We start from the raw sequence: 23132 nt of genomic DNA on the forward strand, positions 1-23132 counted from the left end.
CTCAAAGAGGATTGTGCTTCAAGAACAGCTCACCATATGGGTTTAACAGTTGTTACTACTGTGTCTTCATTATTAAATTAGCTTTGATCCCAATTAAACTAGGTCCCGTCCCATCCTGTCCCCCCCCAAATAAAAGAGAACCGAGCTCTATTGACACTGCATATGGAACAAAATTTGTGATTTCTTGCAACAGTAACTCAAATGAAGTTTTGCTGGCATCCTAAAGTAACTCCGCAAGAATCAAAATTAGATCTCTGAGAGACATAGATTAAATATACAGCCATAAGAAAACCCAAGGGCCTTTCATTTGTTCCAGCTCTTTTCTAATTATAGCTGGTGACATCATTAACGCTTACAGACAGAGCAAAACACTGCAGGGATGAAGATAACTAGCCATAAATAGCACGTTCTGTGGCAGCCAAAGCCAGACTGACTTAAAAATCCAGAATATATTTACCATCCCAGGAGAGTCAATGGGAGCTCAAGGTACAGAGTAGGATTCAGCTGGGAAAAAAGGCATCCTCCCTGGCAATGCCTCAATATGACATCATTCTAGCTTAAAACAGCATAGTAATTTGTCCTATACATACACAGTGTAGTGAAGCTTGAAGAAAAGCTGTGGACTATCAAGCAGAAGATGTGATTCAGCTCTGTCCATTACATAGCAAGTCAAAGATCAATGCTATGTGATGGAGTCATATAATGCAAGGCTAATTAGAAAAAACAGTTCAGCATAAAAGGTGGCAGAGAGACCTCATTCATGGATAGATGTTTCCCATCTCAGTAAATCTGATACTTGAATAGAGGGAGTCAATAGACTTGGCTTTAGATGAGGAAAAGGAAGGATTCATTTTGTCCCTACAGCAATTAAGAACGAGCAAAGCTACACTGTAAGTACAGGCTCTTACTTGGGTACCATTGGCTTTGGTAATAATTGTATACATTCCATCCATTTCCACAAAATAATTTTATTAGATACATGAATACAAAAGATATACAAATATATTAGTGTTTTCCATGCCAGAGTATAGAAAGTAATCTATATTTAAAGTCACACACACATATTAGTAACTCTGTCTCCAAAATACTGCATAAAAATACTTGGATTACTGCTATGAAACTGACCTAGCAGTCTCTTTCTCTCTTTGTCAGAGAGCTTTGAATCTTCATCAATAGCTTTCAACAGAGATAACAGCTCATCTTTTGTGGTCTTCTCTGTATTGGAGCAATACTCTCTCTCATCAAGTTTTTGGCAAAAGGTATAGCCTGAAAGGAAACATGAAACATTCAGATAGTTAACACCTCAGTCAACCACCCTCCAGATTCTACAGACCCATCTTCCTTCAGAGTCCAATTAATCATTGTTACAGCAAATCTTTTTGCATCCTCTCGGTGCCTTCTATTTCTCCTCTGGGTGGATGACAAGAATAAAAAGTTGAGTTTAAACTGTTACCTGTTATCTTAGTAGGATCTTGGCCTTTTTGCAAAGCCACTAGTTTATTGCTGACCATTTTATGCAGTGTCCCTGGGATCTTGAATAGAAAGAGAAGACAGTCAAACAGCAGCTTAGAAAAAGACAATTCTGCATAAGCATCCAAGATAACAAAAACTTGGTAATTTTCTAGCACCTACCTTTAACACATCTTTTTGGTTATCCACAAGGAACAAGATCAGGAGGTCAGTTTTCCCTCTGGATAAGGTTTTATTGTTGATAATAGCTTTAGAGAATGTTCTTTTCACAACCATCCTGTTGTCACTCTAAAGGATAATGGGAAATAGCAATCAGAAGAGGATAATTAAGTCTCCCCCTTTAAAAAGGGCATTGCCTTTGTTCTTCTAGAGTCTTTGCTTCTCCTCTAGTCACATTTTAGCTACAAATATTTTTCTGACCCGTATCTGGGATCTCTAGATTTCAGTAAGTGTAAAGCAACATGTAACAGTTAAGTATGCACATTTACCTCTTTCTGTAGTTTGAGGTCAGAATTATGTGCTGCAACAGCCATGAAGTACAGTAGTCTTCTGAACTCTTCCCTGACTTGGCTGTCTAGAAGTTTCAAATAGAGTTGAACAGCTTCTAAAGATTGCTCCATCTTCCCATTCACTGGGGAGAGATAAAGGTATCCATTGCCATATTTATTATTTAAATAATGTTACAGTAAAATACCTAAATTAGCCACTGAAAAGAAGTTAATCTCTCTAAACAGAATGGGTTAACCAAAGCAGTTCATTCTCACAAAAATTCCTCACAGGCTGATGAAAGCTGTTTGCATACAATCTGAGAACAGCCCACACCCAGGCTTTTAGCCTGATATTTAAGAAAACTCACTTCCAATTAAAGTTAAGCCACCTTGAATGGCATGTGAAATACTGAAAAAGGAATCTAGTTCTGTTTAGAACAAATAATGACCTCTTGAGGAATATGTCCTAGATAAATGGGCTAGCTTGATGAATTAATTGCAAACCATTCTGTAGAGCTTCACTAAGTTTTAATTGGCCTTACTATGCAGAATACCTATTTTAGATGTGTGAATTATTTAAATTAAGCAGGCTGTACTAGTATCCTCCTTTTATCAGGTAGGAATACGATATAAATGCAAAATATTCCTACCAACACAGAACAAGACTAATGAAGGCACAGAAGGATGAAAAATAGGCAGAAGAGAGATGAGATGTTAACTCATGACTGAAACATCAAAAGCTTTCTAAAATACTGTCTAAACTTAAGAAATGAACATTTCTATGGACAAGAGAGGAAAGTTTCAGCCCAGTTTCACGGCCATTCTACACAGAACTGAACACAAACTACAGAACTGCATACAGTCAGGACCAAAATTTCTCTTTATTTCAAAGCACAGTCTTCATGACTAGAAATGAAAAAAATTGCAAAGTCAACCTTTAAGCTTGGTTGTTGTAGTAAATACTCAGTCTGCCAGTACATATCTCACTTAAGCTTAGGAATATAGCTTTATTTTACTTACCTAACAGTTCTGCAATTCCTGAATGAATTTCAGATGCATGGCTTAACAGCGGCTCCTTTTTTTGGCTGTAGTATCTACCAATATTTTCAAACAGCAGTATTTTCCATGTGTCTGCTTTATCTGGTTGATCAGGCAAGTTCCTGCTAATATCTACCACCATGTGATCTGGAAGATATTCCAAGCAATCTATTGCTGCTGACAGCCATTCATCTGTTCTAAAAGACAGAGTGGTTTAACATTGTAGCATTACTGATGCCTTCCAGAGACAGTTGCATTGTTTTTCACAGAAAGCAAGTAGACTGGTTTCTCACTGCATGAGAGTACTTAAATACATCAGAAATTGACACAAAGACAACACTTTTTCTGATACCCTCAGGTGGATCATAGGCATATATCTCTTTGTTTACCTCAGAGTTACTAATTCTTCATCTAGATTAAATACATAACAGTCACAAGCAGTTAAAACTAAAGTTAGTGACATCCTCTACTGTTAGACAAGGACATAACCATTGCTAGATGAACAGAAGCCTGAACCTTGATCTGATTCAGATAGCTAAAAGCTTTTCAGACTATGTTTTTAATGGTTTCAGGCTCAGCATTCCTGGCTTTTTTAATATAGTAGGAGAAGCTAAACTATTCCCTCACAGATAATGTTTTAAGGAAAAAAGAAAATCAAGATGATTGCAAAATGCTCTATTCTTCCCTCAATGCAAACAATTTCCCCTCTGAATACGATCAAATACTATCATTGCATTCAAAAACTCTTCCAGTGTTCAGCACAAATTGTCTCAGCTACTTCTGGTTTAGAGCTCAACAACTGGTATTTACCAATTAATCCAGTCAAGTCTAACAGGAAAAGTGCCGCATCCTTTCTGCGGTACTGGAGACTACTACATTTCTACTCAAAGATCAAACATGCTTCACATTTCTATGAAAGCAGAAAGTTTTTCAAAGTTGCAGAGATGAGCAATGAATACTTACTGTGAGTCACTGAAAGCCTTGAGAATTTCTCTGTCTAGGTAGTTACTTGTGATGACATATCCAGTTCCCTTCCTTGGTTGTGGAAGCTGAGGTCTGATCTCTTGATGCTCAAGTAAAGACTCAAGGAGCGGGAGGTCTACAAGCTGCAGCAGACGAGCAATTGTTTGTTCTTGCCATACTTCATTAATAACTGGGAAGGGTGGAATACACAAAACACACAGGAATTCAGCATGTGCTAAAAGAGATTTATGAAAAAGACAACTCCCCTTCCTCCCATAAGTCTTAACAAATTAGTTTTACCAAAATAAAGATTTACAGTAGCAGAGAGTGTGGCCCTTATCAGCTTTAAGTGCATTTTGTCACAAAAGGAAAGAATTAGCCATTTGTTAACTACAAATGTCAGAGAACTGCTTTTTGGGTAAGTCTGAAGTGCCTTACATTCTTCATATTCCAATTTGCAAGCCTTCTAGATAAGGAATTAAAAAAAGTAACAATGACACTATTCTTATCTTAGCTTCCACAATTATGATCTGGCTCAAGTTTTGAGAGTTTCTAGGATGCATTAGCATTTTTAACCAAAGGAAAAAACACATTAGATCATAGTTTAGTCTGAGAGAAGACATGAATTGTCAGGAACAGTTTCACAGAACACTGAAAGAGCACCAGACAGTGCAGATCCACAGTTAAAAAGCTAGGGAAGACTTTTAGCTAACAGTAGACTATTGGGCATGATTAAATCAAGTAGTGCAGGTAAACGAATATTATTAAGAACATTCCTAACACAAGTCAAGCTCTACACAATTGCTGTATTCTTCTCCACAAAATTCAACACTGATTTATTTCAACTGGAGATAATGGGTCCTGTCTGATGAAATAAAAAGTGAGCCTGCAACAAATATAATTTGCCTTTGTTGTGACATGGCGTTCAAAACAAAATACTAGGAGACTCAGTTTAACTCCCCCTCCAATCTGACAGGCATAAGCCTTTCCAGTCCTACAGTTATCATGTTCCTTCTCCCACAAACTAATGATGGGGATGTTATTTGGCTTACCTCGACGGGACAAACTATGCAAGATGTTTACTTGAGGGGTATTTGCAGGCTTTAAGCTCAGGTTTTCCCAGAGATCCTCCAAGCTTTCTGGTTTGACAGGAGTAGAGTGAAACAGCACGCTCTTCTCATGTCTGAGATTAAAAACAGTTTTTATATATTTATAACCATATATATGGATAACCAAACATACCATGTAACATAGGTATGGGTAACTGTTCAAGATATTTTAAAATGTGTTCTCTATATAAATATTTACATAATCTTCTCTCTCCTCTTCCCCACCCAACACTTTCTCTGTCAAAGTCTGACATCTGTACAAGGAGAATGTATGATACCTTAAAGAATTATTTGCATACAACAGTCACATGCAAGCGCACAGTTCCTCTCTCGGAACTTGTCACAGCTGGCATCAGTAAGATACCTCAATTACCACAGAGAAAATGGTTAAGGAGGGGAAAATATTTTAAAAAAGTTTCCCCCTCAAAACCTCCAGAGTTTTAAGACATTATTCCTGATGGCAAAGTGAGGACAAAAATTAAGAGCTGTTCTTGAAAAACCTAGAAGGTGGTTGCTCCATAGCAACACCATTCCTACAGTTATGCAGCAACTAATGGAAGGCTTCAGAAACCTGTCACTCACTTCTGTGTGTTAGCTGGTTCTTCTCATAACTGCTTTCATCTGCTATCAAGTAGATGGCATAACAACTCCAGCCACAAAACTACTATTCCTCCAAGCATATTTGTTTAGTTTTAATTTCTACAGCTTCTTTGTTCTAGGGCACTGCAAAATCCTTTTGATGTCCACTATCTTTGTTACGTATGTGACAAGCTGCATGTATCAATAGATCTGTTCCTTTCACTAAATGAAGAAATGCAATCCAATGGATCTGTGCCCTGCCCAGAAGAAAAACACCTTCAATCTACACTAATAGAACACAAATAACCTTGTTTCATGACTGTTTGTCCAACATTTTCTAAGCCTTGCTTTAACAGCCCTTGTAATGAATATATTTTTAAATACCACATTTGACTGAAGTCTTTAATTTCTCACGAATTCTCCTCCTTCCAAATAAAGACTCTGGACAGTTTGCTTTAGCACACAGCAAGAGCTAGTTGGGGGCATAGGAGAAGCAGAACCAAGGAAGTATCCATTTTTAATCTCTGCTTCTAGAATCTTCTGATCACTGGGGCTGATGCACTAAAGTTCACATTTACTACTCTCATGAGCACATCACAGAATGGTTTGGGTTGGAAGGGACCTTTAAAGATCAACCAATCCCCCTGCCATGGGCAGGGGCACCCTCCACTAGAACAGGTTGCCCAAAGCCCCATCAGACCTTGAACAATGGCCTTGAACACTTCCAGGGATGGGGCATCCACACTTCTCTGGGCAACCTGTTCCAGTGCCTCAGCACCCTCACAGTCAAGAATTTCTTCCATATATCTAATCTCAATCTACCCTCCTTCAGCTTAAAGCCATTACCCCTTGTCCTATCACTCCATGCCCTTGTAAACAGTCCCTCTCCAGCTTTCCTGTAGGCCCCTTTAGATACTGGGAGGCTGCAATTAAGTCTCCCCAGAGCCTTCTCCAGGCTGAGCAACCCCAACTCTCTCAGCCTGTCCTCATAGGAGAGGTGCTCCATCCCTCTGATCATCCTCATGGCCCTCCTCTGGACTTGCTCCAACAGGTCCATGTCCTTCTCATACTGAGGACCCCGGATCTGGATGCAGTACGCCAGGTGGGGTCTCATGAGAGTGGTGTAAAGTTGGAGAATCGCTTCCCTTGACCTGCTGGTCACATTCGTTTTGATGCAGCTGGCTTCCTGGGCTGCAGGCACACATTGCCAGCTCAGGTTGAGCTTCTCATCAACCAACATTCCCAAGTCCTTCTCCTCAGGGCAGCTCTCAATCCATTCTCCACCCAGCCTGTATTTGTGCTTGGGATTGCCCCAAATGATCACCACAAATCACATAAGGTATTTTCTTTTTAGGTCAATGCTATTTGCAATTTTCAAACATGTATTGCAAAAACTATTGCAATAGCTACACAAATGTAGTTTCTTGTAAGAATATGTTCAGAGATGAACACTTGACAAACTATTTATGGGAAGTTATTTGGCAAAGTGTCATCTACATAGCAGCGTGCTCTGGTTTGTGACAGTTTAGTTGACACCAGGGTTTTCTTTGCTCATGCCTAAAGAGACAGAGAAACAAAACCTCACAATTGCAATTCCCTCTGGTTCTGTGATGGCATGCAATAGCACAACAGCTTGCTATCTATCCTAGGTGCAAGTCAAATGCACACAGACACAGCTGAGAACATTTCAAAAAGCTAAATTTGAAGTGTAGCAAAGCTAAAATAATGAAAGAAGAAAGCCATGTTTACCTGTTTTTTTCCTTAAAAACTGGATGGATTACTGGCTTAGTCCAGAGCTATGTGCACAGTGACTAAAGATTGCTCCATTGCATTAGCCTGATGCACCTGAATTCCAGTTGGTTATATTGGTTTAGAGCCTAATAGATCACTATCTGCAACACACTTAATTTCTACCCTGCTACCCCCCTCTCCCAAGGCGATGTGATAACAGACGCAGAAAACAAGTAACTATACAGGCTGAATGACTTACTTCAAATTGCTGTTTTCTACCTATCTTTCATCCACAAATATCTGTATAGTATCTACTTTCCCACCCCTCCACCCCAGGTCCTGTAATTGTATAACAGTTTTCCTTTCTCTCCCCCAGAATACATAGCATTTTCCTATTGTAAAAAATTTCTTATCTTCACATTCCACGTACTAACCTTTGTGGTGTACACTGCTGGTAATCTTTATCAAGTTCCATTTGGTTTGAGACATTTGTGAATCTGTAGAGGCTACTGCTACTGTCTTCAAAGACAGACCGTTTGTCTTTTCCAAAGACCCTAGTTGAAACAGACTCAAATACTTTGTAATCCATCAGTGCTTGACATACACGCACTATTTTAGCACGGGAAATATCCACATCCCCAAAATACTTGTTCTGCAGAAGATGGGCAAAGACAACATCCACTGCATCTGAACCAATAAAACAGTCATGATAGCACTTCAGGTTCTGGCGACGCTTTTTCACTTCCACCTGAGTTTGAAGTGCATTGATAATGCTGCTCCAGACATAGGTTGCTCCAAACGGTTTCTGCGCCAAGCTAAAGCCTAAGAACAGAGAAAGCATAAAGATTCAATTTATGGTGCAAATAGAAACAAACTGCCCCCTTTCTGGCTATTAGGTTTCATGAATCTTGCAAGGATTTAAAAATTTGAGATTTCCAGTTTGGCTTGGGTTGCTCATGTATTAACATTTTGTTACTTAGCAGGTCTGTCTGCATTGTACCAATGTATCTCACTCTGGTGGTTGCTCTCATTACATCAGCCTGAAGCTTTGCAACCCGGAGCTTCTAACTTTTTCAGCCTGTCACTTCGACACTGTCCTTTTCCATACTCCTCCATCACCTAATGGTTACACTTGCAGAGCCTACTCCTAAGCACACGTTCCCACAACCAAAGGCTAGCTGTACATACTTGTAACTCCCCAGTTTCTCTACTAACACTGACAAACTATACAGCTGAGCAGGGGAAGAGGGAAGCAGGGATGAAGAAACACATTAGAACCTCATTTCCTATAGAGCTGTATATACACACAGGCAACCTAGTATCAGTGTTCAGCATATCACTAAGGTCAAAAATTCTCAAGACACCACTCACTCACTTATCCCACAGAACAGCCTTCTACCACCACAGCTCCAACTGAGATTTAGGCTCTGTGTACTCAATGCCACTTCCTTGAGCCAACCAGTCTTCCCTTCCCCAATAAAACCACTTAACTATTACTCATTTACCAATCTGACTAAGAACAGCATGCTGGCAACTAACAGTTTGACCAGAGGCTAGACTCAGCCTCCACAAGGACTTAAAAACACAGAATATACTTACAAAGTTTGCAGGTGGCACCTAACCGGAAAAGTTGCAGCCACCAGAGAAGCTCCAATAAGAATATATGTTTCTCAGGAAATCAGATGAATAATTTATTAAGAGAAAAAGCAGAGGAAGAAGAGAGAAATCAAAAGCTGAAGAGCAAAATACAGAATGAGGAGTTGGCAGCAATCCTACAGAAAACCATCTGGGCTTACGACAGACCTCAAACCAAATGAATTAACAGTGCAATGCAGTGTTTAAAAAGAACAACATGCAACTCATTCTGGAACATATTACCATGAACATTTTCCACAGAGATGCAGGAGGTATTTTTTCCTGTTCTGCTTAATCTGAAGTGGCTTTAGTTAGAGAATTGTATTCCAATTTTGGGCACCAGAGTTTCCAGCTGATCTCCATCTACCAGAGAGCCCAGAAATTAGCAAGGTGGCAAGGGGAGGGGAAGAAGTTAGGGGGGCAGTAAAAACTGAAGAAAAAAAGAAAAAAGAAAAAAAGCAGGGAACACAATAGCGTTTGAACACACCAACACTGTTATAAAGGACATCAATGGTTATCTTCAGAGCCATTATCAATCAGATACCTGCTTTCCAAAAAGATTCATGTCAGAAAAACAACCAACTTTTTAATATAAGGCATTGAACCAGGCTAAGTAGACACCTTCCAGAACCTCCAGATGCACAAAGCACACACTTGCTTATACTTCAGCCTGATGACACCTTCAGGTAGGCAGAACAAACCAGAATACAGAATTTCCTTCTAGCCCTATATTTTGATAATTGAATTGCCTGTTTGGAAGAAAAAAACCCCAAACCCAACACCACCAAATATATATCAATGCTGGTTGCTGCTGCTAAACTAAATAGCAACATATACTACCTGCAATAATTCTACTATTAACCACTGCTTTATTGCCTCTTCCTTCCACACATCCCTCCCCAAAATCTTTTTTTTTGGGAAGTGGTATTAAGCATAGCATTAAGATGACACGGTTTTACAAAGTTAAGGAGCTTGAGGTGAGGGAGAAAAGCAGACGTTGTTCTCAACAAGTGCCCTTTAGCCCTTTGCGTTAAGGGGCCACCCGCTTCTCAACTCGCTTCCAGGACGGCGGTCGCCGTCCGAGTCTCCCTGTTACTCACCGCCGCCCGCCGCTCCACGGGCACTCGGCAGGCACCGCCCCAGCCGCCGGCCCCTGACCCGCGGGGCTGCCGCACGGTAGCGAAGCTGCGCCACCGCGGCGACGGCGGCCAAGATCGGTGAGGGGCGGCGGGGCAGGCGCGAAGCCCGGACGGGGGCCTCCCGGGCGGAAACGCCTCCCTCCACCAGCGGCGGAGAGCGGCCAATTTTTGAACCTCTGTGGAGCGGGGATAGGCGCCGGTACGGAGCTCCCGGCGGGCAGGGGCCAGGCGCACAGCGAAACGGCTCCGAACTCCCAGGCCCGCAGCGGGTCGGACCCGCCTCACCTCACCAGCTGTCCCCACCAAGCCTAGGCTGAGGACACCCCGCCCAAGCGGACGCCGCGGCCCGCTCGCCCCCAGCCCCACTCAGCCGCCGTCCCGCTCCCTGCCCCGTACCCGGCGGCCTGGCGGCAGGGCTGCAGACAGCGCTGAGGCTCAAAGCCGCCGCCTTCTCCCGCACTGTAGCCATGACCGGCGACGGCTCCGCGCACTGCCGCGCTGCTCGCCGCCCGCGGGCAGAAGTAGCCCGCCAAGGGGCGGGGCCGCCGCGCCCGCGCCTACTACCATTGGTCGAGCCCGGACCCTGGGGTGGGGTGTGCGCGGTGGCGGTTGAATCGCCGCCCGCGTGCCGCCGGGACTGCCGCGGGCGGGGGTGCCTCAGACCAGCCGAAGGCGGAGATGGCGGCTGGGGGGGCGCTGAGGTGAAATGCAGCCCAGCCACCCTCCTTTAAGGGCCTGCAACGGCTGAAAGAGCAGCGAAAGCCCGTCTAGACACCCCGCCCCGGAGCTGCGTCCGGGCCCATCCTTCAACCGGGCGTAGCGTGACCCGCGGTCCCACGGATTTATAAGATTTCGTTTCTGTGAATGGGAACACCAGCAGGATCCATAACCGGTGACTGTCCTCGGGGAGAAAATACAGCAAAGAGATCGTATGTTTACCAGCATTATGCTTCTGGTGCGAGAGGGCACTGCTGTTCTCATCTGGATAACAGCACCATCAGTGCCAAAACACCAGAGCTTTTGTAAAATCCCTGGTGCTTCCTACAGCAATACAAATGCTATCCTGCATTCCTAGCAATAGGATATATAACCCTATTGTTAGAGTACAGAAAGCATTTTTTTCCCCTGTATTTACAGTGTAGTTTAAGATCAAACTAGCCTGCTCTATTTCTTCAAGTTAACCCAAGAATAGGCCTTGTACATGAGCGTGGATGAACAGTTCAACGGTGTTCTTGCTTGTTACCAGGACATAAGGCTTGAACAATCACATATGCTTGAGATTTTCCTCTGATGTCTTGTATGAGCTGTTTGTTATAGCAGTAGGCATTTTTAATTGGGATGAAATAATAAATTTACTTTCAGGGTAATTTTTTTTCTGCTCTCTGCAGGAAACAGCTGAGAGATCCAATGTAATTTTCTAGATAGGGAATATTTTGATGATTCTTACTCAATGACAGTGTATTAGGACAACAAAAAATTCAATTGTGCTTTTGGACTGATTTCAATAGGAGCAGACACAAGGTCAAATTGACCTCCATGATACACAAACTCAAAAGTATACAAATGCACATTAAAGACCGAATAATATAGATCTTACAAGTGATAGAAAAATTCATTTTGAGTTCTCAGATTATTGAACTGTTGATGGTAGTTTTGCAAGATAAAATCCTCAGTGAAACTTTAGCCTGTGCTACTACGCAAGCAGGTGTAAAGTGCAGGCCCTCTGCTACCCAATGAAGCTCAAGTTAGCCGCCTTTTATCCTTAAAGGTAGGGCACTTTGTTCATCCTATAGAAATGAATAAACAATAGACTTGCTTCATTTCAGGCTGTGACAATTTGCTACAGGAAACTAGATACCACAAACTCATGGCAAACAAACATTCCTTCATGTTTCACTGACAGAGCAGTAAAGTATTTAATAATGGAGTTCTGAGAGTGGAAGTTCTTGTTAAGTTTTTCAGATAAAGAAATCTTAAGTCTCTGGACTTAAGCCCAGAGAAAAAGGGATCTATTCAAACTGTAGCAAAATGTTAGCCTTTGAAACTGAAAGTTCATATTGTTTTTCAACAATAGGAAGCAACAAACATTTCTTTCTTGGAGAAAGAGGGGAAGATGTTAAAAAAAGTAGTTCTGACTTGCAGGTGCCTGTTTTGACAGTTGTCGTTAAGAACCTAATTAAAAAAATATATAAAGCATAGGTCAATGGGGATTTCCATCATACATTATTACCTACTTTTGTAGTAGTTCAATGCTAGACTTTTTTGATGCATTGTCAAAATGTACTATCTGCAAATCAGTAAACGTCTGAGATAATTTTCATTTTTAAAAATAATTTATTTTTGCATAGTTGTTGAAATAAAGCAATGCAGTCAATCATTCTGCACTATTTCACTGTAATCTTGAGAGAATTTAGAACTACAAACATTTTCAAATAGGAGGTGTACCAGTCAGTTAACGAGAACATTACACCTTACATCACAGAACGATTTGTCAAAATAGAGCTTTGCAGGGAACAGAGTGAACCGCGGCTAATGCACTGTGAGTTGCTAATCTAGAAGGTCAGAAGATTTTTATTATTGTATTTTACTACCCGGTGATCGGCAGTCTACCCTGGATTTCTGCCTCCGCCTCCATGTTTGCCCACAGTGACCACAACACACCAGTTTCTCCATGGCCAGACGGCAGCTGTTGGCTGGTCAGCCAGCTGGTCTCAAACAGTATCTGCTATCAAAGGATGTTGAAAAAATACAACTTTTAGTATTTCTTACAGTAACTTTATTATACTTTCCTAAAGCATATATATTTTATGTAATTATTAATACATACATTATCAATTTAGTTCTACTTTTATATAGTCATTTAAAAGAATACAATGTCATGCAGCCAGCATGGTCATTCTTAGCTGGTGTAATTCCTTCGACTGTGGCAGAAAGATCTCAGGATGAAAGTGCAACACGTTGTATTTGGTTCACCTTCCACAGCGTCTTCTCCAACTTAACCTCCATAAAGTTGAACACAGGATGCACAAGAAAATGCCAGTTACAAAGACATAATTAATATAATTCATTCATCAAATCACTTAGGACCGACTTAGTGGCATTCCTACGTGCACATGGAACGGTAACCTTGCTGCAAAAGCAGTTCCACTGAAAAATATAGGACTACAGACGCGACTGTAGGTAAAAACCTGGTCTGTAGGGTGCAAGTCTGCAAGGGAGATTATAAACAGCACCAGGGAAGGAAGTCTGATGATATGGAAAGCTTTACCGTTGGCTCTCTAATAACGTTATATGAAGTTACACAGAACAACAATTTTGTGATCTAGTTATGGTGACTAAAATGTATTTTTAACAAATTATGCAACCGAGTCCTAATTTGTATAGTTGTGTCAGATTCTTTGAAACTGTTATAAAGAACTTTTATAGTGAGGAACAGCAAAAGAAAAATCTATTTTGATTTATTTCTAGGTCATCTAGAAATGCTCCCACCAACTACAACACAATCGAGAGAGTGGCCTATGTTTTGAAGAATTTACAAACTTAAGTTTTCAAGCATTTCTGTGAGTCTGTGTAAGAACTGTAGGGTTTAATTAGAAGCATACAGCAGAAACAGAGTATTTAAATTCCACAGCCACAATTTCAGGCATGTCTGCTGCTCAGGATCTGATTCACTCACTCATGTCAATTAAGTCTTTGCTTGAGGATAAAGATGATAAAGGATAATGTGGGCTGTCACCCACATTCAGGTCTTCTGATTATGGGGAGACAGAAGGCAAAATGGAAACTTGTATCATCACAAAGCGATAAACTGATGAATACTTTTACGTAAAGTGCTGTCTAGCTTTTTCCATAATAAACTTGGAAGCTGGACAGCCAACTCATGTTTGGATGTGAGAGCACCTGTAATTTCCCAGTATTCTGGGCACAAATGAAGGAGATATAATTGAATAGAGACCTCACAAAGTAAAAAAATGACTGTGTGATTAAGTCTTTCAATATCATTACTGAAAAGACAAAAGTTGGAGGATGTGTTGCCTAAAAAAAGATGGAGGCATATTATTAATAGAAAATACCGGGTGCTGCTGTTTTATCTACAGCAGATCAATGCTTGGTGAAGTGATTGGGAAATGTTATGTATTCTTGAAAGAAACAAAGGGAAAAGGCTGTTGCAATTTCAATTTTTTTAGAAAAACTGAAAGGACCCCAAACCTGGAAAATAAAATGTTCTAAACCCAAGAAATGTTCAGTGTTCCAATTATATTCACATTTTAAGTGCCAAAAACTAGAAAAAAATATTGATTTGTCACTCAAAATTAACTGAAATAGAGGGATTCTTGCAGAAGAATCCTGTCCAATTTCTTATTTTCAAAATAATTTAGATCCCACTTTTCTGCAGGATTAATATAGAACTCCACATTTCAGATGCTAATCTTACATCTCATAAACATGCCAGACTATAGAAGGCTCTCTTATACCAAACTTTTTTCTTTAGATTTCACATCTTCCCATAACAATATAAGCTTTAAAGATTAAGTGTATGATGTCAACACAGCTTTAATTTATATATAACATAACATTTTATTGCCATAATCGCAAGGATCTATTGAACCCAATCTTTATGGCTGTTTCTGAAAAAGCATAGAAATTCATAATTACCATAAAAATTCAGAAAAATATTCCAGTTATTTAGAACAGTAACTCTTTTGTTTTTTCCCCACTTAAATATCAACAATGCCTGTATTCTTTGCAGTGCTGAAGTTGATGAAAGCAGAACATTTTAAACAGTAACCCTTAAAATGTTGCTCCATTCCATTCACAAATGATGAGACAAATGACATTTCAACTTACGGTTCACTGTCACATAACGATACTCATGTAAAGGAAAAATCAACAGCTTCAGTTACAGAAATTACTATTTTTTAAGTCACAGTTATATCAAATCCCCTCCATTTCACTGCATGAAAATACAAAGTCCAGTAGGTGGGGTTTTTTTAATACTGAAACTGTCCTGGAAAAAGTCAGAGAACTCTCTCTTCCACCTTTATTATCTCAAATTTAAGAAACTACACAGCTATTCATACAATATTGGATTGCAAAAGGCTATTTGATATGCCAGACAGATATGGTGGAAGCTGAAAGAACTCCCATGGTGAATCTGTCTTATTACTAAGTACCATGTTCTGCTATTTGTACTAGAGAGCACCAGAGGTTTGCCTGGGGCTGAACTCCACGGGTTAGAGAGGACTGACATTCTCCCATATGGTGCAGAGCAGGTTATTCACAAATTCACTCTGCTTAGTCCCAATTTCCCATCTGCATTTGAATTACAAAAGATCACATAGTAGTAGTACGTTCTGTGGGATACAGCGATGCCATCCCGCAACGTTCAACCACGATGCCAACCACATCTGCCCCACCGTGAAGAGGCTGCTTGCAGGTGCGCTCTTGCTTGGGCAAGAGTACAATTTACTCCCAAAGCGCAAAACTTCAGTATTTTACACCGATGTGAGCTCTGTAAGGATTCCACCCTCACATTTTTGAAGAGACCGGAACAATAAACAAGTTCCCAAGACAGAGGCTTCTGGATGACTGCCTGTTTGAATCAACAAAGGGTGCATTGTTCAGGAGCGCAATCCTTCCATTCCTGGGCTGGAATACCAATGCGACTGCGGGACCAAGTCAAGCAGGGCAATGGCAAACGAAGGGCAGGGATGCAACACGCCGAGCCTGCGCTGGTGCACACTGACCTCCGGTGGAACACACTGCACTCTGAGCATGGATCCACGCGCAGGGGCCGGAAAGGGAGCGAGCTGGAGCCAGAATTGCTTGAGATGGCTTGCTGTAAGGAAGTGTACAGGGGGCAAAGACTATTAGCGATGTCACCAAAAACACAGGGACAAGCCTCTGCTTCTCAGTTTTAATAAATGCCAAGGAATTTTGTCTTAAATGGATTTTTCAACTTTTCCTCTTGCAGAAGATTTCTGAGATATTCAAGAATTACTATAAATTATAACCAGAGATTGATTACAGCATGCCTAAATGTGCACAGGATGGCACAGTCCTAGCAATGCTGTTCAGATAAAGACTCCTCACAGAACAGTAAAGACTCACTGTCATCTACACACCAGGAACCTGTTAAACCAGAATGAGCAAGTACAATCAGACACAAACAATTGTAACATTACCGTCTGCCCAGCTGGGAGGTACTCCCGAAGTAAGCAGCCACTAGTGGCACGAGCTTGATGGGACAGAAGGAGCTGATAGATAAATAGGGAAAAAGTGAGAACTCTAAATGGATTTGCGAAGCATAACTGAATTTCTGATTTTGACCTTTTTTTTCTTTTTTAACTTCTTTAGAAAACAGCTACATACCAATTATATTGTATGCAAGACTTGTGTTCTAGAACAGAGGATCAGGCTGCTTCTACAAGCAGGAATCTATAATTCACCTTTTGATATCAGTGTACAATGTGCTGGGGCCACCAAACTCAATTATGCCATGTTTTGCCAGGCTCACAGATGAGGATGGGAAATGGCGCTGGAAGCATCCTGCAGAGTGCCTTGCTACCCCACTAAAACTCAGAACTTGCAGAGTTCACATCAAAAAGTAACAAACCCCAGACAAGCACTACTTAGTACTTTTTTTTTTTTTTTTTTTTTACCAGCTGGTTCCAGAATTGCAACACTTGGATTCTCACAGAACACATGAGCTTTCGCTTCAACTACTTTAGTGCAAAGTCCGTTGACTGTGGTCAAACTACCTCTCTGGCTGTTTAAACAAAGTTGCTGGACCTTGCACTAAAGCAAATAAAAAGCATTCACTTACTCTCTTCTGTTACCAAAGCTGCAGGGATAGTAATTTCTACGTGCTGACCAACAAGAAGAATCTGGAAGGTTTCAGAAACCACTTAAGTTGCTTTACTTAGAGAACAGATCTAAATCCTTACTCTCCCAGAGCTTTGAACGAGTTACCAATTTGACGTAAACACATGATAAACCATTGATGCTTCAGCTTTTATTCAATTATCATATACCATTTACCTTCTGTTGCCACATAAATAATGCACAGGCAAATCACACTAGCAGCCACCACAGTTAGAAAGGAGACGATGATGCCAAACAACGTAGTTTTACTTAAAAGGTCTTGCTATCACAAGCCCTGGAAGTCTTAGAAGGCTACAGCATGTACTCACAGTGACAGGGTTCAAGATTTTAAGTAACACATGTAGAATAAAGAGAGACTTAACTATAATTTGAACCAAAAACACCTATGATAAAATAACCAGAGCATTTTAAATTAAATTTTTAAGGCTAAGCATAGTAACTGGAGGCAATGTTATACTCATTTTGGTTTGGGAAGCAGCTCTTATACACAGGACCATTAAGAAAAATATCCCAGCCCCTCAAATTCACCTTTTTCTCCAAGTGGCTCAGAGAGGGCCTATCATGTATCTTACGGCCAACTTTTATCGTATGCACAGGATCAGATATACAATTAAAATTTTCCTCTGTGTGTAAACATCCCAGTGTGCTCAGAAGATAAATACTCTGATTTTGAAGCTGTTACACAAAATATATGATTAATAGTTAACTGCTCAGCCTGTTCCATTAGGACTCAGTTACAGTATTTTAAAGTTAATATATTAACTGTATACTGGATGGAAATTTTACAGTTGAGTTTACTGCTAAGCATCATTACTCACGCATTTTCATACTACTCCTGTTCTCATTAATGTGCACTTACTTGAATGCCCCTCTTCTAATGGCTGTTTCAGTGTATGCTTACCATACACACCTTCATCTACATCAGGGAAGAAGACCTGAGTGGAAAATGTTAGCAACTTATGTACAAATAAATTCCCATAGGTACGTCAAAGTCCTAATTTGCACAGGGCTGTAGCATTTTTTGGTTTTATTTGGAATGATCATCATTCCAACACTACACAGAGAAATCAACGCATGCTATGACACAGTCCAAAAGTAAGGGTTTTTTTTAAACCCTTCACATGGGCATCTGAAGAAAGGCAAGTGCCGACCTTTTGATTATATACCTGCATTTGCACAAATAAAATAAAAATTCTTGTCTCAGATGATTGCAATACAAATACTTCTTAAAAGGGCTTTTGCTCTCCTCATACTTGTTGGAACACTAATGCAAGTAGGAACCATGTTAATACAGATGCTCAAAAATGGACTATAGTAGGAGGCAAAGAAAACCCACTGCTTCTATGCAGAGATACACTGGCATCCATGCTTTTCAAAACTGAAGAAAACTCCTTTTTATAGCAAAACAAGACAGAATTAGGATCAGACTGAATTAATAAGTCATTGCATGTGGCAAAATGCTGACGGCCCTCTGGTGGGACGCTCTGCTAGGAACCTTCACCTGCCCCCAGATCATGTTGCTGGCTTGTCACTGCTTTTCAGTCAGCATATACGTTGCAGCATGCCTAACTGCACCCATTTCCTAAACAGAACCACTCCTGACTCCTACATCATCTGCTCCTCAACTGCCTCCATTACGAAAGCTCCCCTAGCCTCACCCTTTCCAAAATCTTCTTCCCTTCCGATGTCCTCCCACATCTGACCCATGTTTCTTCCAACTTCCCACCCCTCTTCTCCCTCAGATTCCTCCTATATGAACCGTAACATACATATGAGCCCTCCCACCTTATTCTGAGTCTAGTTTTTACTAAAAGGAAGGGTCTTAACTGCTCCTTCAATCCTGCTCATGGGCACTGCTGTTATTGCTACTTCCCTCTACCCTTTGTACATCAGGTAGCTAAAAAAAAACAAAAACAAAAAAACCCAAACCAGCAAAACCCATCCAAAACTAAACACACACACACACAAGAAATAGCCCAATGGAACTTCTAAAAGCAGAAACCTAAGGCACACCCAGGACAAAGGAGAAAAACTTTTGCAGGGATGCACTCTTTGTTTGCAGTTTTCCCTGACTCACCTTTTATTTTTCTCCTTTATCAACAGCTTGTTCTCTGTATTGATTGCTGTGTTCTTACAAGAGATCAAATTAAAGTAATTTTAAGACAGTTTTCTGTTCTTTAGTTTCTGGAAATGAAACAAAGATTTGTTAAGTTTTCTATAGGAGAGGCGAATACCTAATGCAGTACAAGTTATTTTGATTGCCCAAGATACTTACCAACAAATTGCTGATAGTAGGAGATGCTGTTCTCTAAAAAGCTACATACATTCAGCTTCTTGCCTTTTTTTCTTTTTTTTTTTTTTCCTTTTAAAAAACCCACCTTAATTTATAACCTGTATCTGGAATGCAGTATCAGCAGCTTCAGCCTCCACACTGCAATAGGACATTCTCTGTGTCTACCCACTTCCCAAAGTGTTTTTTGGAGAAAACAGCAATCAGCTCCATGGGCAAATGTGTCATGTTATACTCATTTTGGTTTGGGAAGCAGCTCTTATACACAGGACCGTTAAGAAAAATATCCCAGCCCTTCAAATTCACCTTTTTCTGCAAGCAAGTGGCTCAGAGAGGGCCTATCATGTATCTTACGGCCAATATCCACATCATGGGACTTCAGCCCTCTGTGTGTGGGAAAAATATCTGTAAGAATATCTAGAGTAATTCATTGTAATCAGGAGGAAACAAAAAGACTAAACCCCTCTACAGCACCATTTCTTCCCATAGGTACACAGAGATTATACTCTAGTTTAGCAAGAAAGAGAACAAAAGAAAATAGTAGAGCTAAAAACCACCTGAATCACAGCTGTAGTCTCTCTCTTACCCCAATTGTCTGGCTCCTCACTTAGCGCATCAGTTTAAGACCTGGCAGATATAGCATGAAAATTAATTCAGACCATTCAGAACCCATACATGTAAAAAACCAGATCAACCAGACATGCTCAATCCATGCAATATAATGAAAAAAACAGCACCCTAGAACTGTATTTCTTCACACTGAGATCAGAAAATGTAGTCTAAATTGCCAATTTTTTTCCAACAATCTAACTTTTCAAGGCTTAATATTTTAATAATAAATGACTAAGCATTATAAGGTTTTTTAAAAAGTGTTTTCACTTTAATGGGTTTAGTTAATAACATCATGAATGGTACAAAACTGTCCTTTTTCACATTTCCATACATTGTATTACGGACCACCTGAAAATCTGGACTAAGAACGCATAAAGTGTCTCTTAATTAGCCCTAGCTTCATTTTTGCCATATGTGGAGGAGATACACAGAAAAACATGCATTTGTTAACAATGACATGTTATTATTAGCTTAAACAATAAGATACGGCAGAATGTGCATTGCGTAATGCACAGGTATGTAATAGGGTAAGAGAGACCAAATGTCAAGTGTTGGCAACAAAATAAGAAATGGTTGATGACACACTGACATTTTGTGACCATAGTTTTAGCTTTTCTGTTTTAAAATTGTTTTAAATAGTAGTAAATATTTAAATAATATTTAAAATATATTTCCCTATGGAAGTCATTTACTTGGAAGACAGTCTGTAAGATTTGACTTTTTAAAAAGTAGTATTTCGACAATATATGAATACAATACATGTCATAGAACTTCACAGACCCTAAAGTCCTTAGCCATTTTCAGAAACAGTTTTTCAAGCCAATTTTGTCTCTGATTTTTTGCTAGCAAAACTTTGGAAGTAGCATCTCAAAGAAAACCTGCCTTTAAGAGAAATACTGTATTTCAATAAACCCAAACCCAATATAAACGGGGATGCCATACTAAAGGAAAATACAGTGGAATTAGAAACCAAATAATTCATCATGCAATTAGTTTAATTTCTGGTTTGCTAATTCATAGTCTAAGGAGGGGTTTGTTCCTTCCTAGTGCATCTTCTCTCGCAGTCAAATGAGTGCTCAATTTCCACTGCCAGATGTTAAGGGTTGAAGACCTCACTGTTACTTCAAGGAAAAAAAAAAAAAAGATTCAGCTGTGGGTGCAGAATTAATTCATTATCTAAAATGCAACAAAACAAAGCAAAGTATCTGTGCAAAAAAGTAATTTGTACATTGACTTTTTTTCTAAGTTTGCTTCAGTATAAAAAAACCTCTTCAATCCCACTAACAAAGCTTTATTTTGATTTATGATCCTTCAACACCCTTTAGAGTTCCATGTTTTTACTTATTCTAATTTGGTAAATTAATAATCCAGCCACCATTTTTGCAGCCCAAGACAAAGATGGAAGCTCCATTATATTAATCTTTAATAGTGTGGGGTAGTTACTTTTACTCAAGACAGGTTTTTCCTGTCTTCTACAGGCACAGTGCTTGTTTAACTGGCCTTGGGAATAAAACAGCCAAAAAAAAGCCAGGTCACCTTCTATGGCAGTGCAGAGCATCCTGGCCAGAGATATTTTTAAATGCTTGTTGCTAAAATTACCTTCTTTTTAAACAGGGACAAGCTACTCCAAAAGCCTCTCGTTTCTTTTTTCAGCTTCTAAGGACTTGGATTAAAACAAGTAGCTTCCTAAAGCTACTCCCAGATTCAAAAATCTAGAGTAAGCATACAGTAGCAGTATATAAATCATTTAGAAAGCAGAGACCTCTCTTGATTAGTTGCTTCATAGTCATATTAGGAAGCGACGTGTGAGACACAAAGTCTGACGAGTTCTTTACCATACCATCAAGGAGCCAACGTTATTGTTCCTTCAGTCTGCATCCTAATCATTTTTAAAACTACAGATTAGGAATTCCCAAACTGTGCTGTGGATATCACGGTGATGTGACAACTCTGCCTGGGCAAGTAAATACCTCTCATGAATCTACACACACTGCCAAGCACCCCCACCAATAAGGGAATACACTACTAAGTAAATTTTGGAAGCCCCACTATCAATTAAAGAGTATACCAGGCACATTTCTACTATATCACCAGTGTGCATATTTACATTAAAATCATTTCAGCCGATTCCTACAGCGTTGGTAACTTTGCTGTTTGGTTTCACCATATAAACTCTAGCTCCTACCAGATTCAACACAGTGCGACTGAAACAACAGCAACTCTTCAACCCCGTGCCTACCCTTCTTTTCACTCTGGAAACAAATTGGCTTCAAGATTGCTCCAACAATCTACACATTCTTCCTAAAGCCAAACCCATCTCGCTCGCCTTGATTATAGTAGACATAGCAGTAGCACAATGCATCTATTAACGTTATAGTGACCTCCCTTTTTAAAGCAAAACCGTTACCAAGAGGCTTTAAAAAAGGCAAGGGCACATACCCACTTCTGTTCACCGTAGTCTGCATACAAATTGTAAAGGAGAATTATTGCTTTTAAAAGATGAAAAGCTTTGGAAATATGGTAAACATCCTACAAGGTTCTAAAACTAATCAGCTAAAATTCTGTACATACTTTAATATTCAAACCTCTATTTGATTACTCAAGATCAAATCATTTCATTTTCACATCTATTCATTAAACTCTTTATAGTTCTAAGGTCTAATGAATATTTAACAACTAAATAGGATCAAAACAGGTAACAGGAAAAAAGGTCACATGGCAATGAACATTATTTCATTTGGCCAATGAATAGTGAACCCTGCTTTCTTGGCTGAAATTAAGGCACTAAGTGGCAGTGAAAGGATAAAGGAATGAATTTTTTTTCTACATTATCTGAAAAAAGACCAACATGACTATTTTTTTAGGACGCCAGTAGAGTACATATCCATTCTGAATGACTCAGTAAGGCATTCTGTTGGCAAATTTAAAGAAAATGTTCTCCTGATTAGAGCCCATTACATTCATTGTCTGAGTGTGACTAGTGGCACTACTAACTGTTAACAAACTGGAGGGGAAAAAAAGCTACAAAGATGTCTGAAGACTCGAAAGGCACCAAAAAGAGAACAGCTCTGCAACTGCCAGTTCTACAAGCAATTATGTAAGCTGTGTTTAACACTGCATATAGTCAATCATCAATCTTTGTTGACAAAGATAAAATGTAGTAGCTCTTCATTTAAACTCTCAGTTAATCAAG

General features: G+C 39.9%; 1 protein-coding gene across 3 annotated transcripts; it reads right to left on the bottom strand.

Moving 5' to 3' along the window:
- Window positions 1-952: 952 nt before the first annotated feature.
- Window positions 953-10692, bottom strand: DEPDC7 (DEP domain containing 7). Of its 3 annotated transcripts, XM_075755262.1 has the most exons (10): window positions 10549-10672; window positions 9257-9376; window positions 7809-8200; window positions 5012-5135; window positions 3960-4149; window positions 2979-3193; window positions 1959-2101; window positions 1633-1758; window positions 1454-1532; window positions 953-1266 (listed from the first exon to the last, which is right to left on the bottom strand). In XM_075755262.1, the coding sequence occupies exons 3-10, from the start codon at window positions 7965-7967 to the stop codon at window positions 1052-1054; spliced, it is 1251 nt and encodes a 416-aa protein (XP_075611377.1). In that variant the 5' UTR covers window positions 7968-8200; window positions 9257-9376; window positions 10549-10672; the 3' UTR covers window positions 953-1051. The 3 variants fall into 3 exon arrangements, with proteins under 3 accessions (XP_075611377.1, XP_075611374.1, XP_075611375.1); XM_075755259.1 differs by lacking the exon at window positions 9257-9376 and having other exon boundaries at window positions 5012-5142; window positions 7813-8200; window positions 10549-10692; XM_075755260.1 differs by lacking the exon at window positions 9257-9376 and having other exon boundaries at window positions 10549-10692.
- Window positions 10693-23132: the final 12440 nt, after the last annotated feature.

The sequence above is a fragment of the Balearica regulorum genome, chromosome 5 (genome assembly GCF_011004875.1).
Source record: "Balearica regulorum gibbericeps isolate bBalReg1 chromosome 5, bBalReg1.pri, whole genome shotgun sequence".
NCBI classification, from domain to species: Eukaryota; Metazoa; Chordata; class Aves; order Gruiformes; family Gruidae; genus Balearica; species Balearica regulorum.

Coding starts and splice junctions, on each gene's coding strand:
- DEPDC7 (XM_075755259.1), bottom strand. CDS start 10,621: ATGGCTACAGTGCGGGAGAAGGCGGCGGCTTTGAGCCTCAGCGCTGTC. Junction 5,143..7,812: donor CAGCAGTGTACACCACAAAG/GTTAGTACGTGG, acceptor TTTTAATCTCAG/ACATGAGAAGAGCGTGCTGT. Junction 4,150..5,011: donor GCATAGTTTGTCCCGTCGAG/GTAAGCCAAATA, acceptor CACCCTTCCCAG/TTATTAATGAAGTATGGCAA.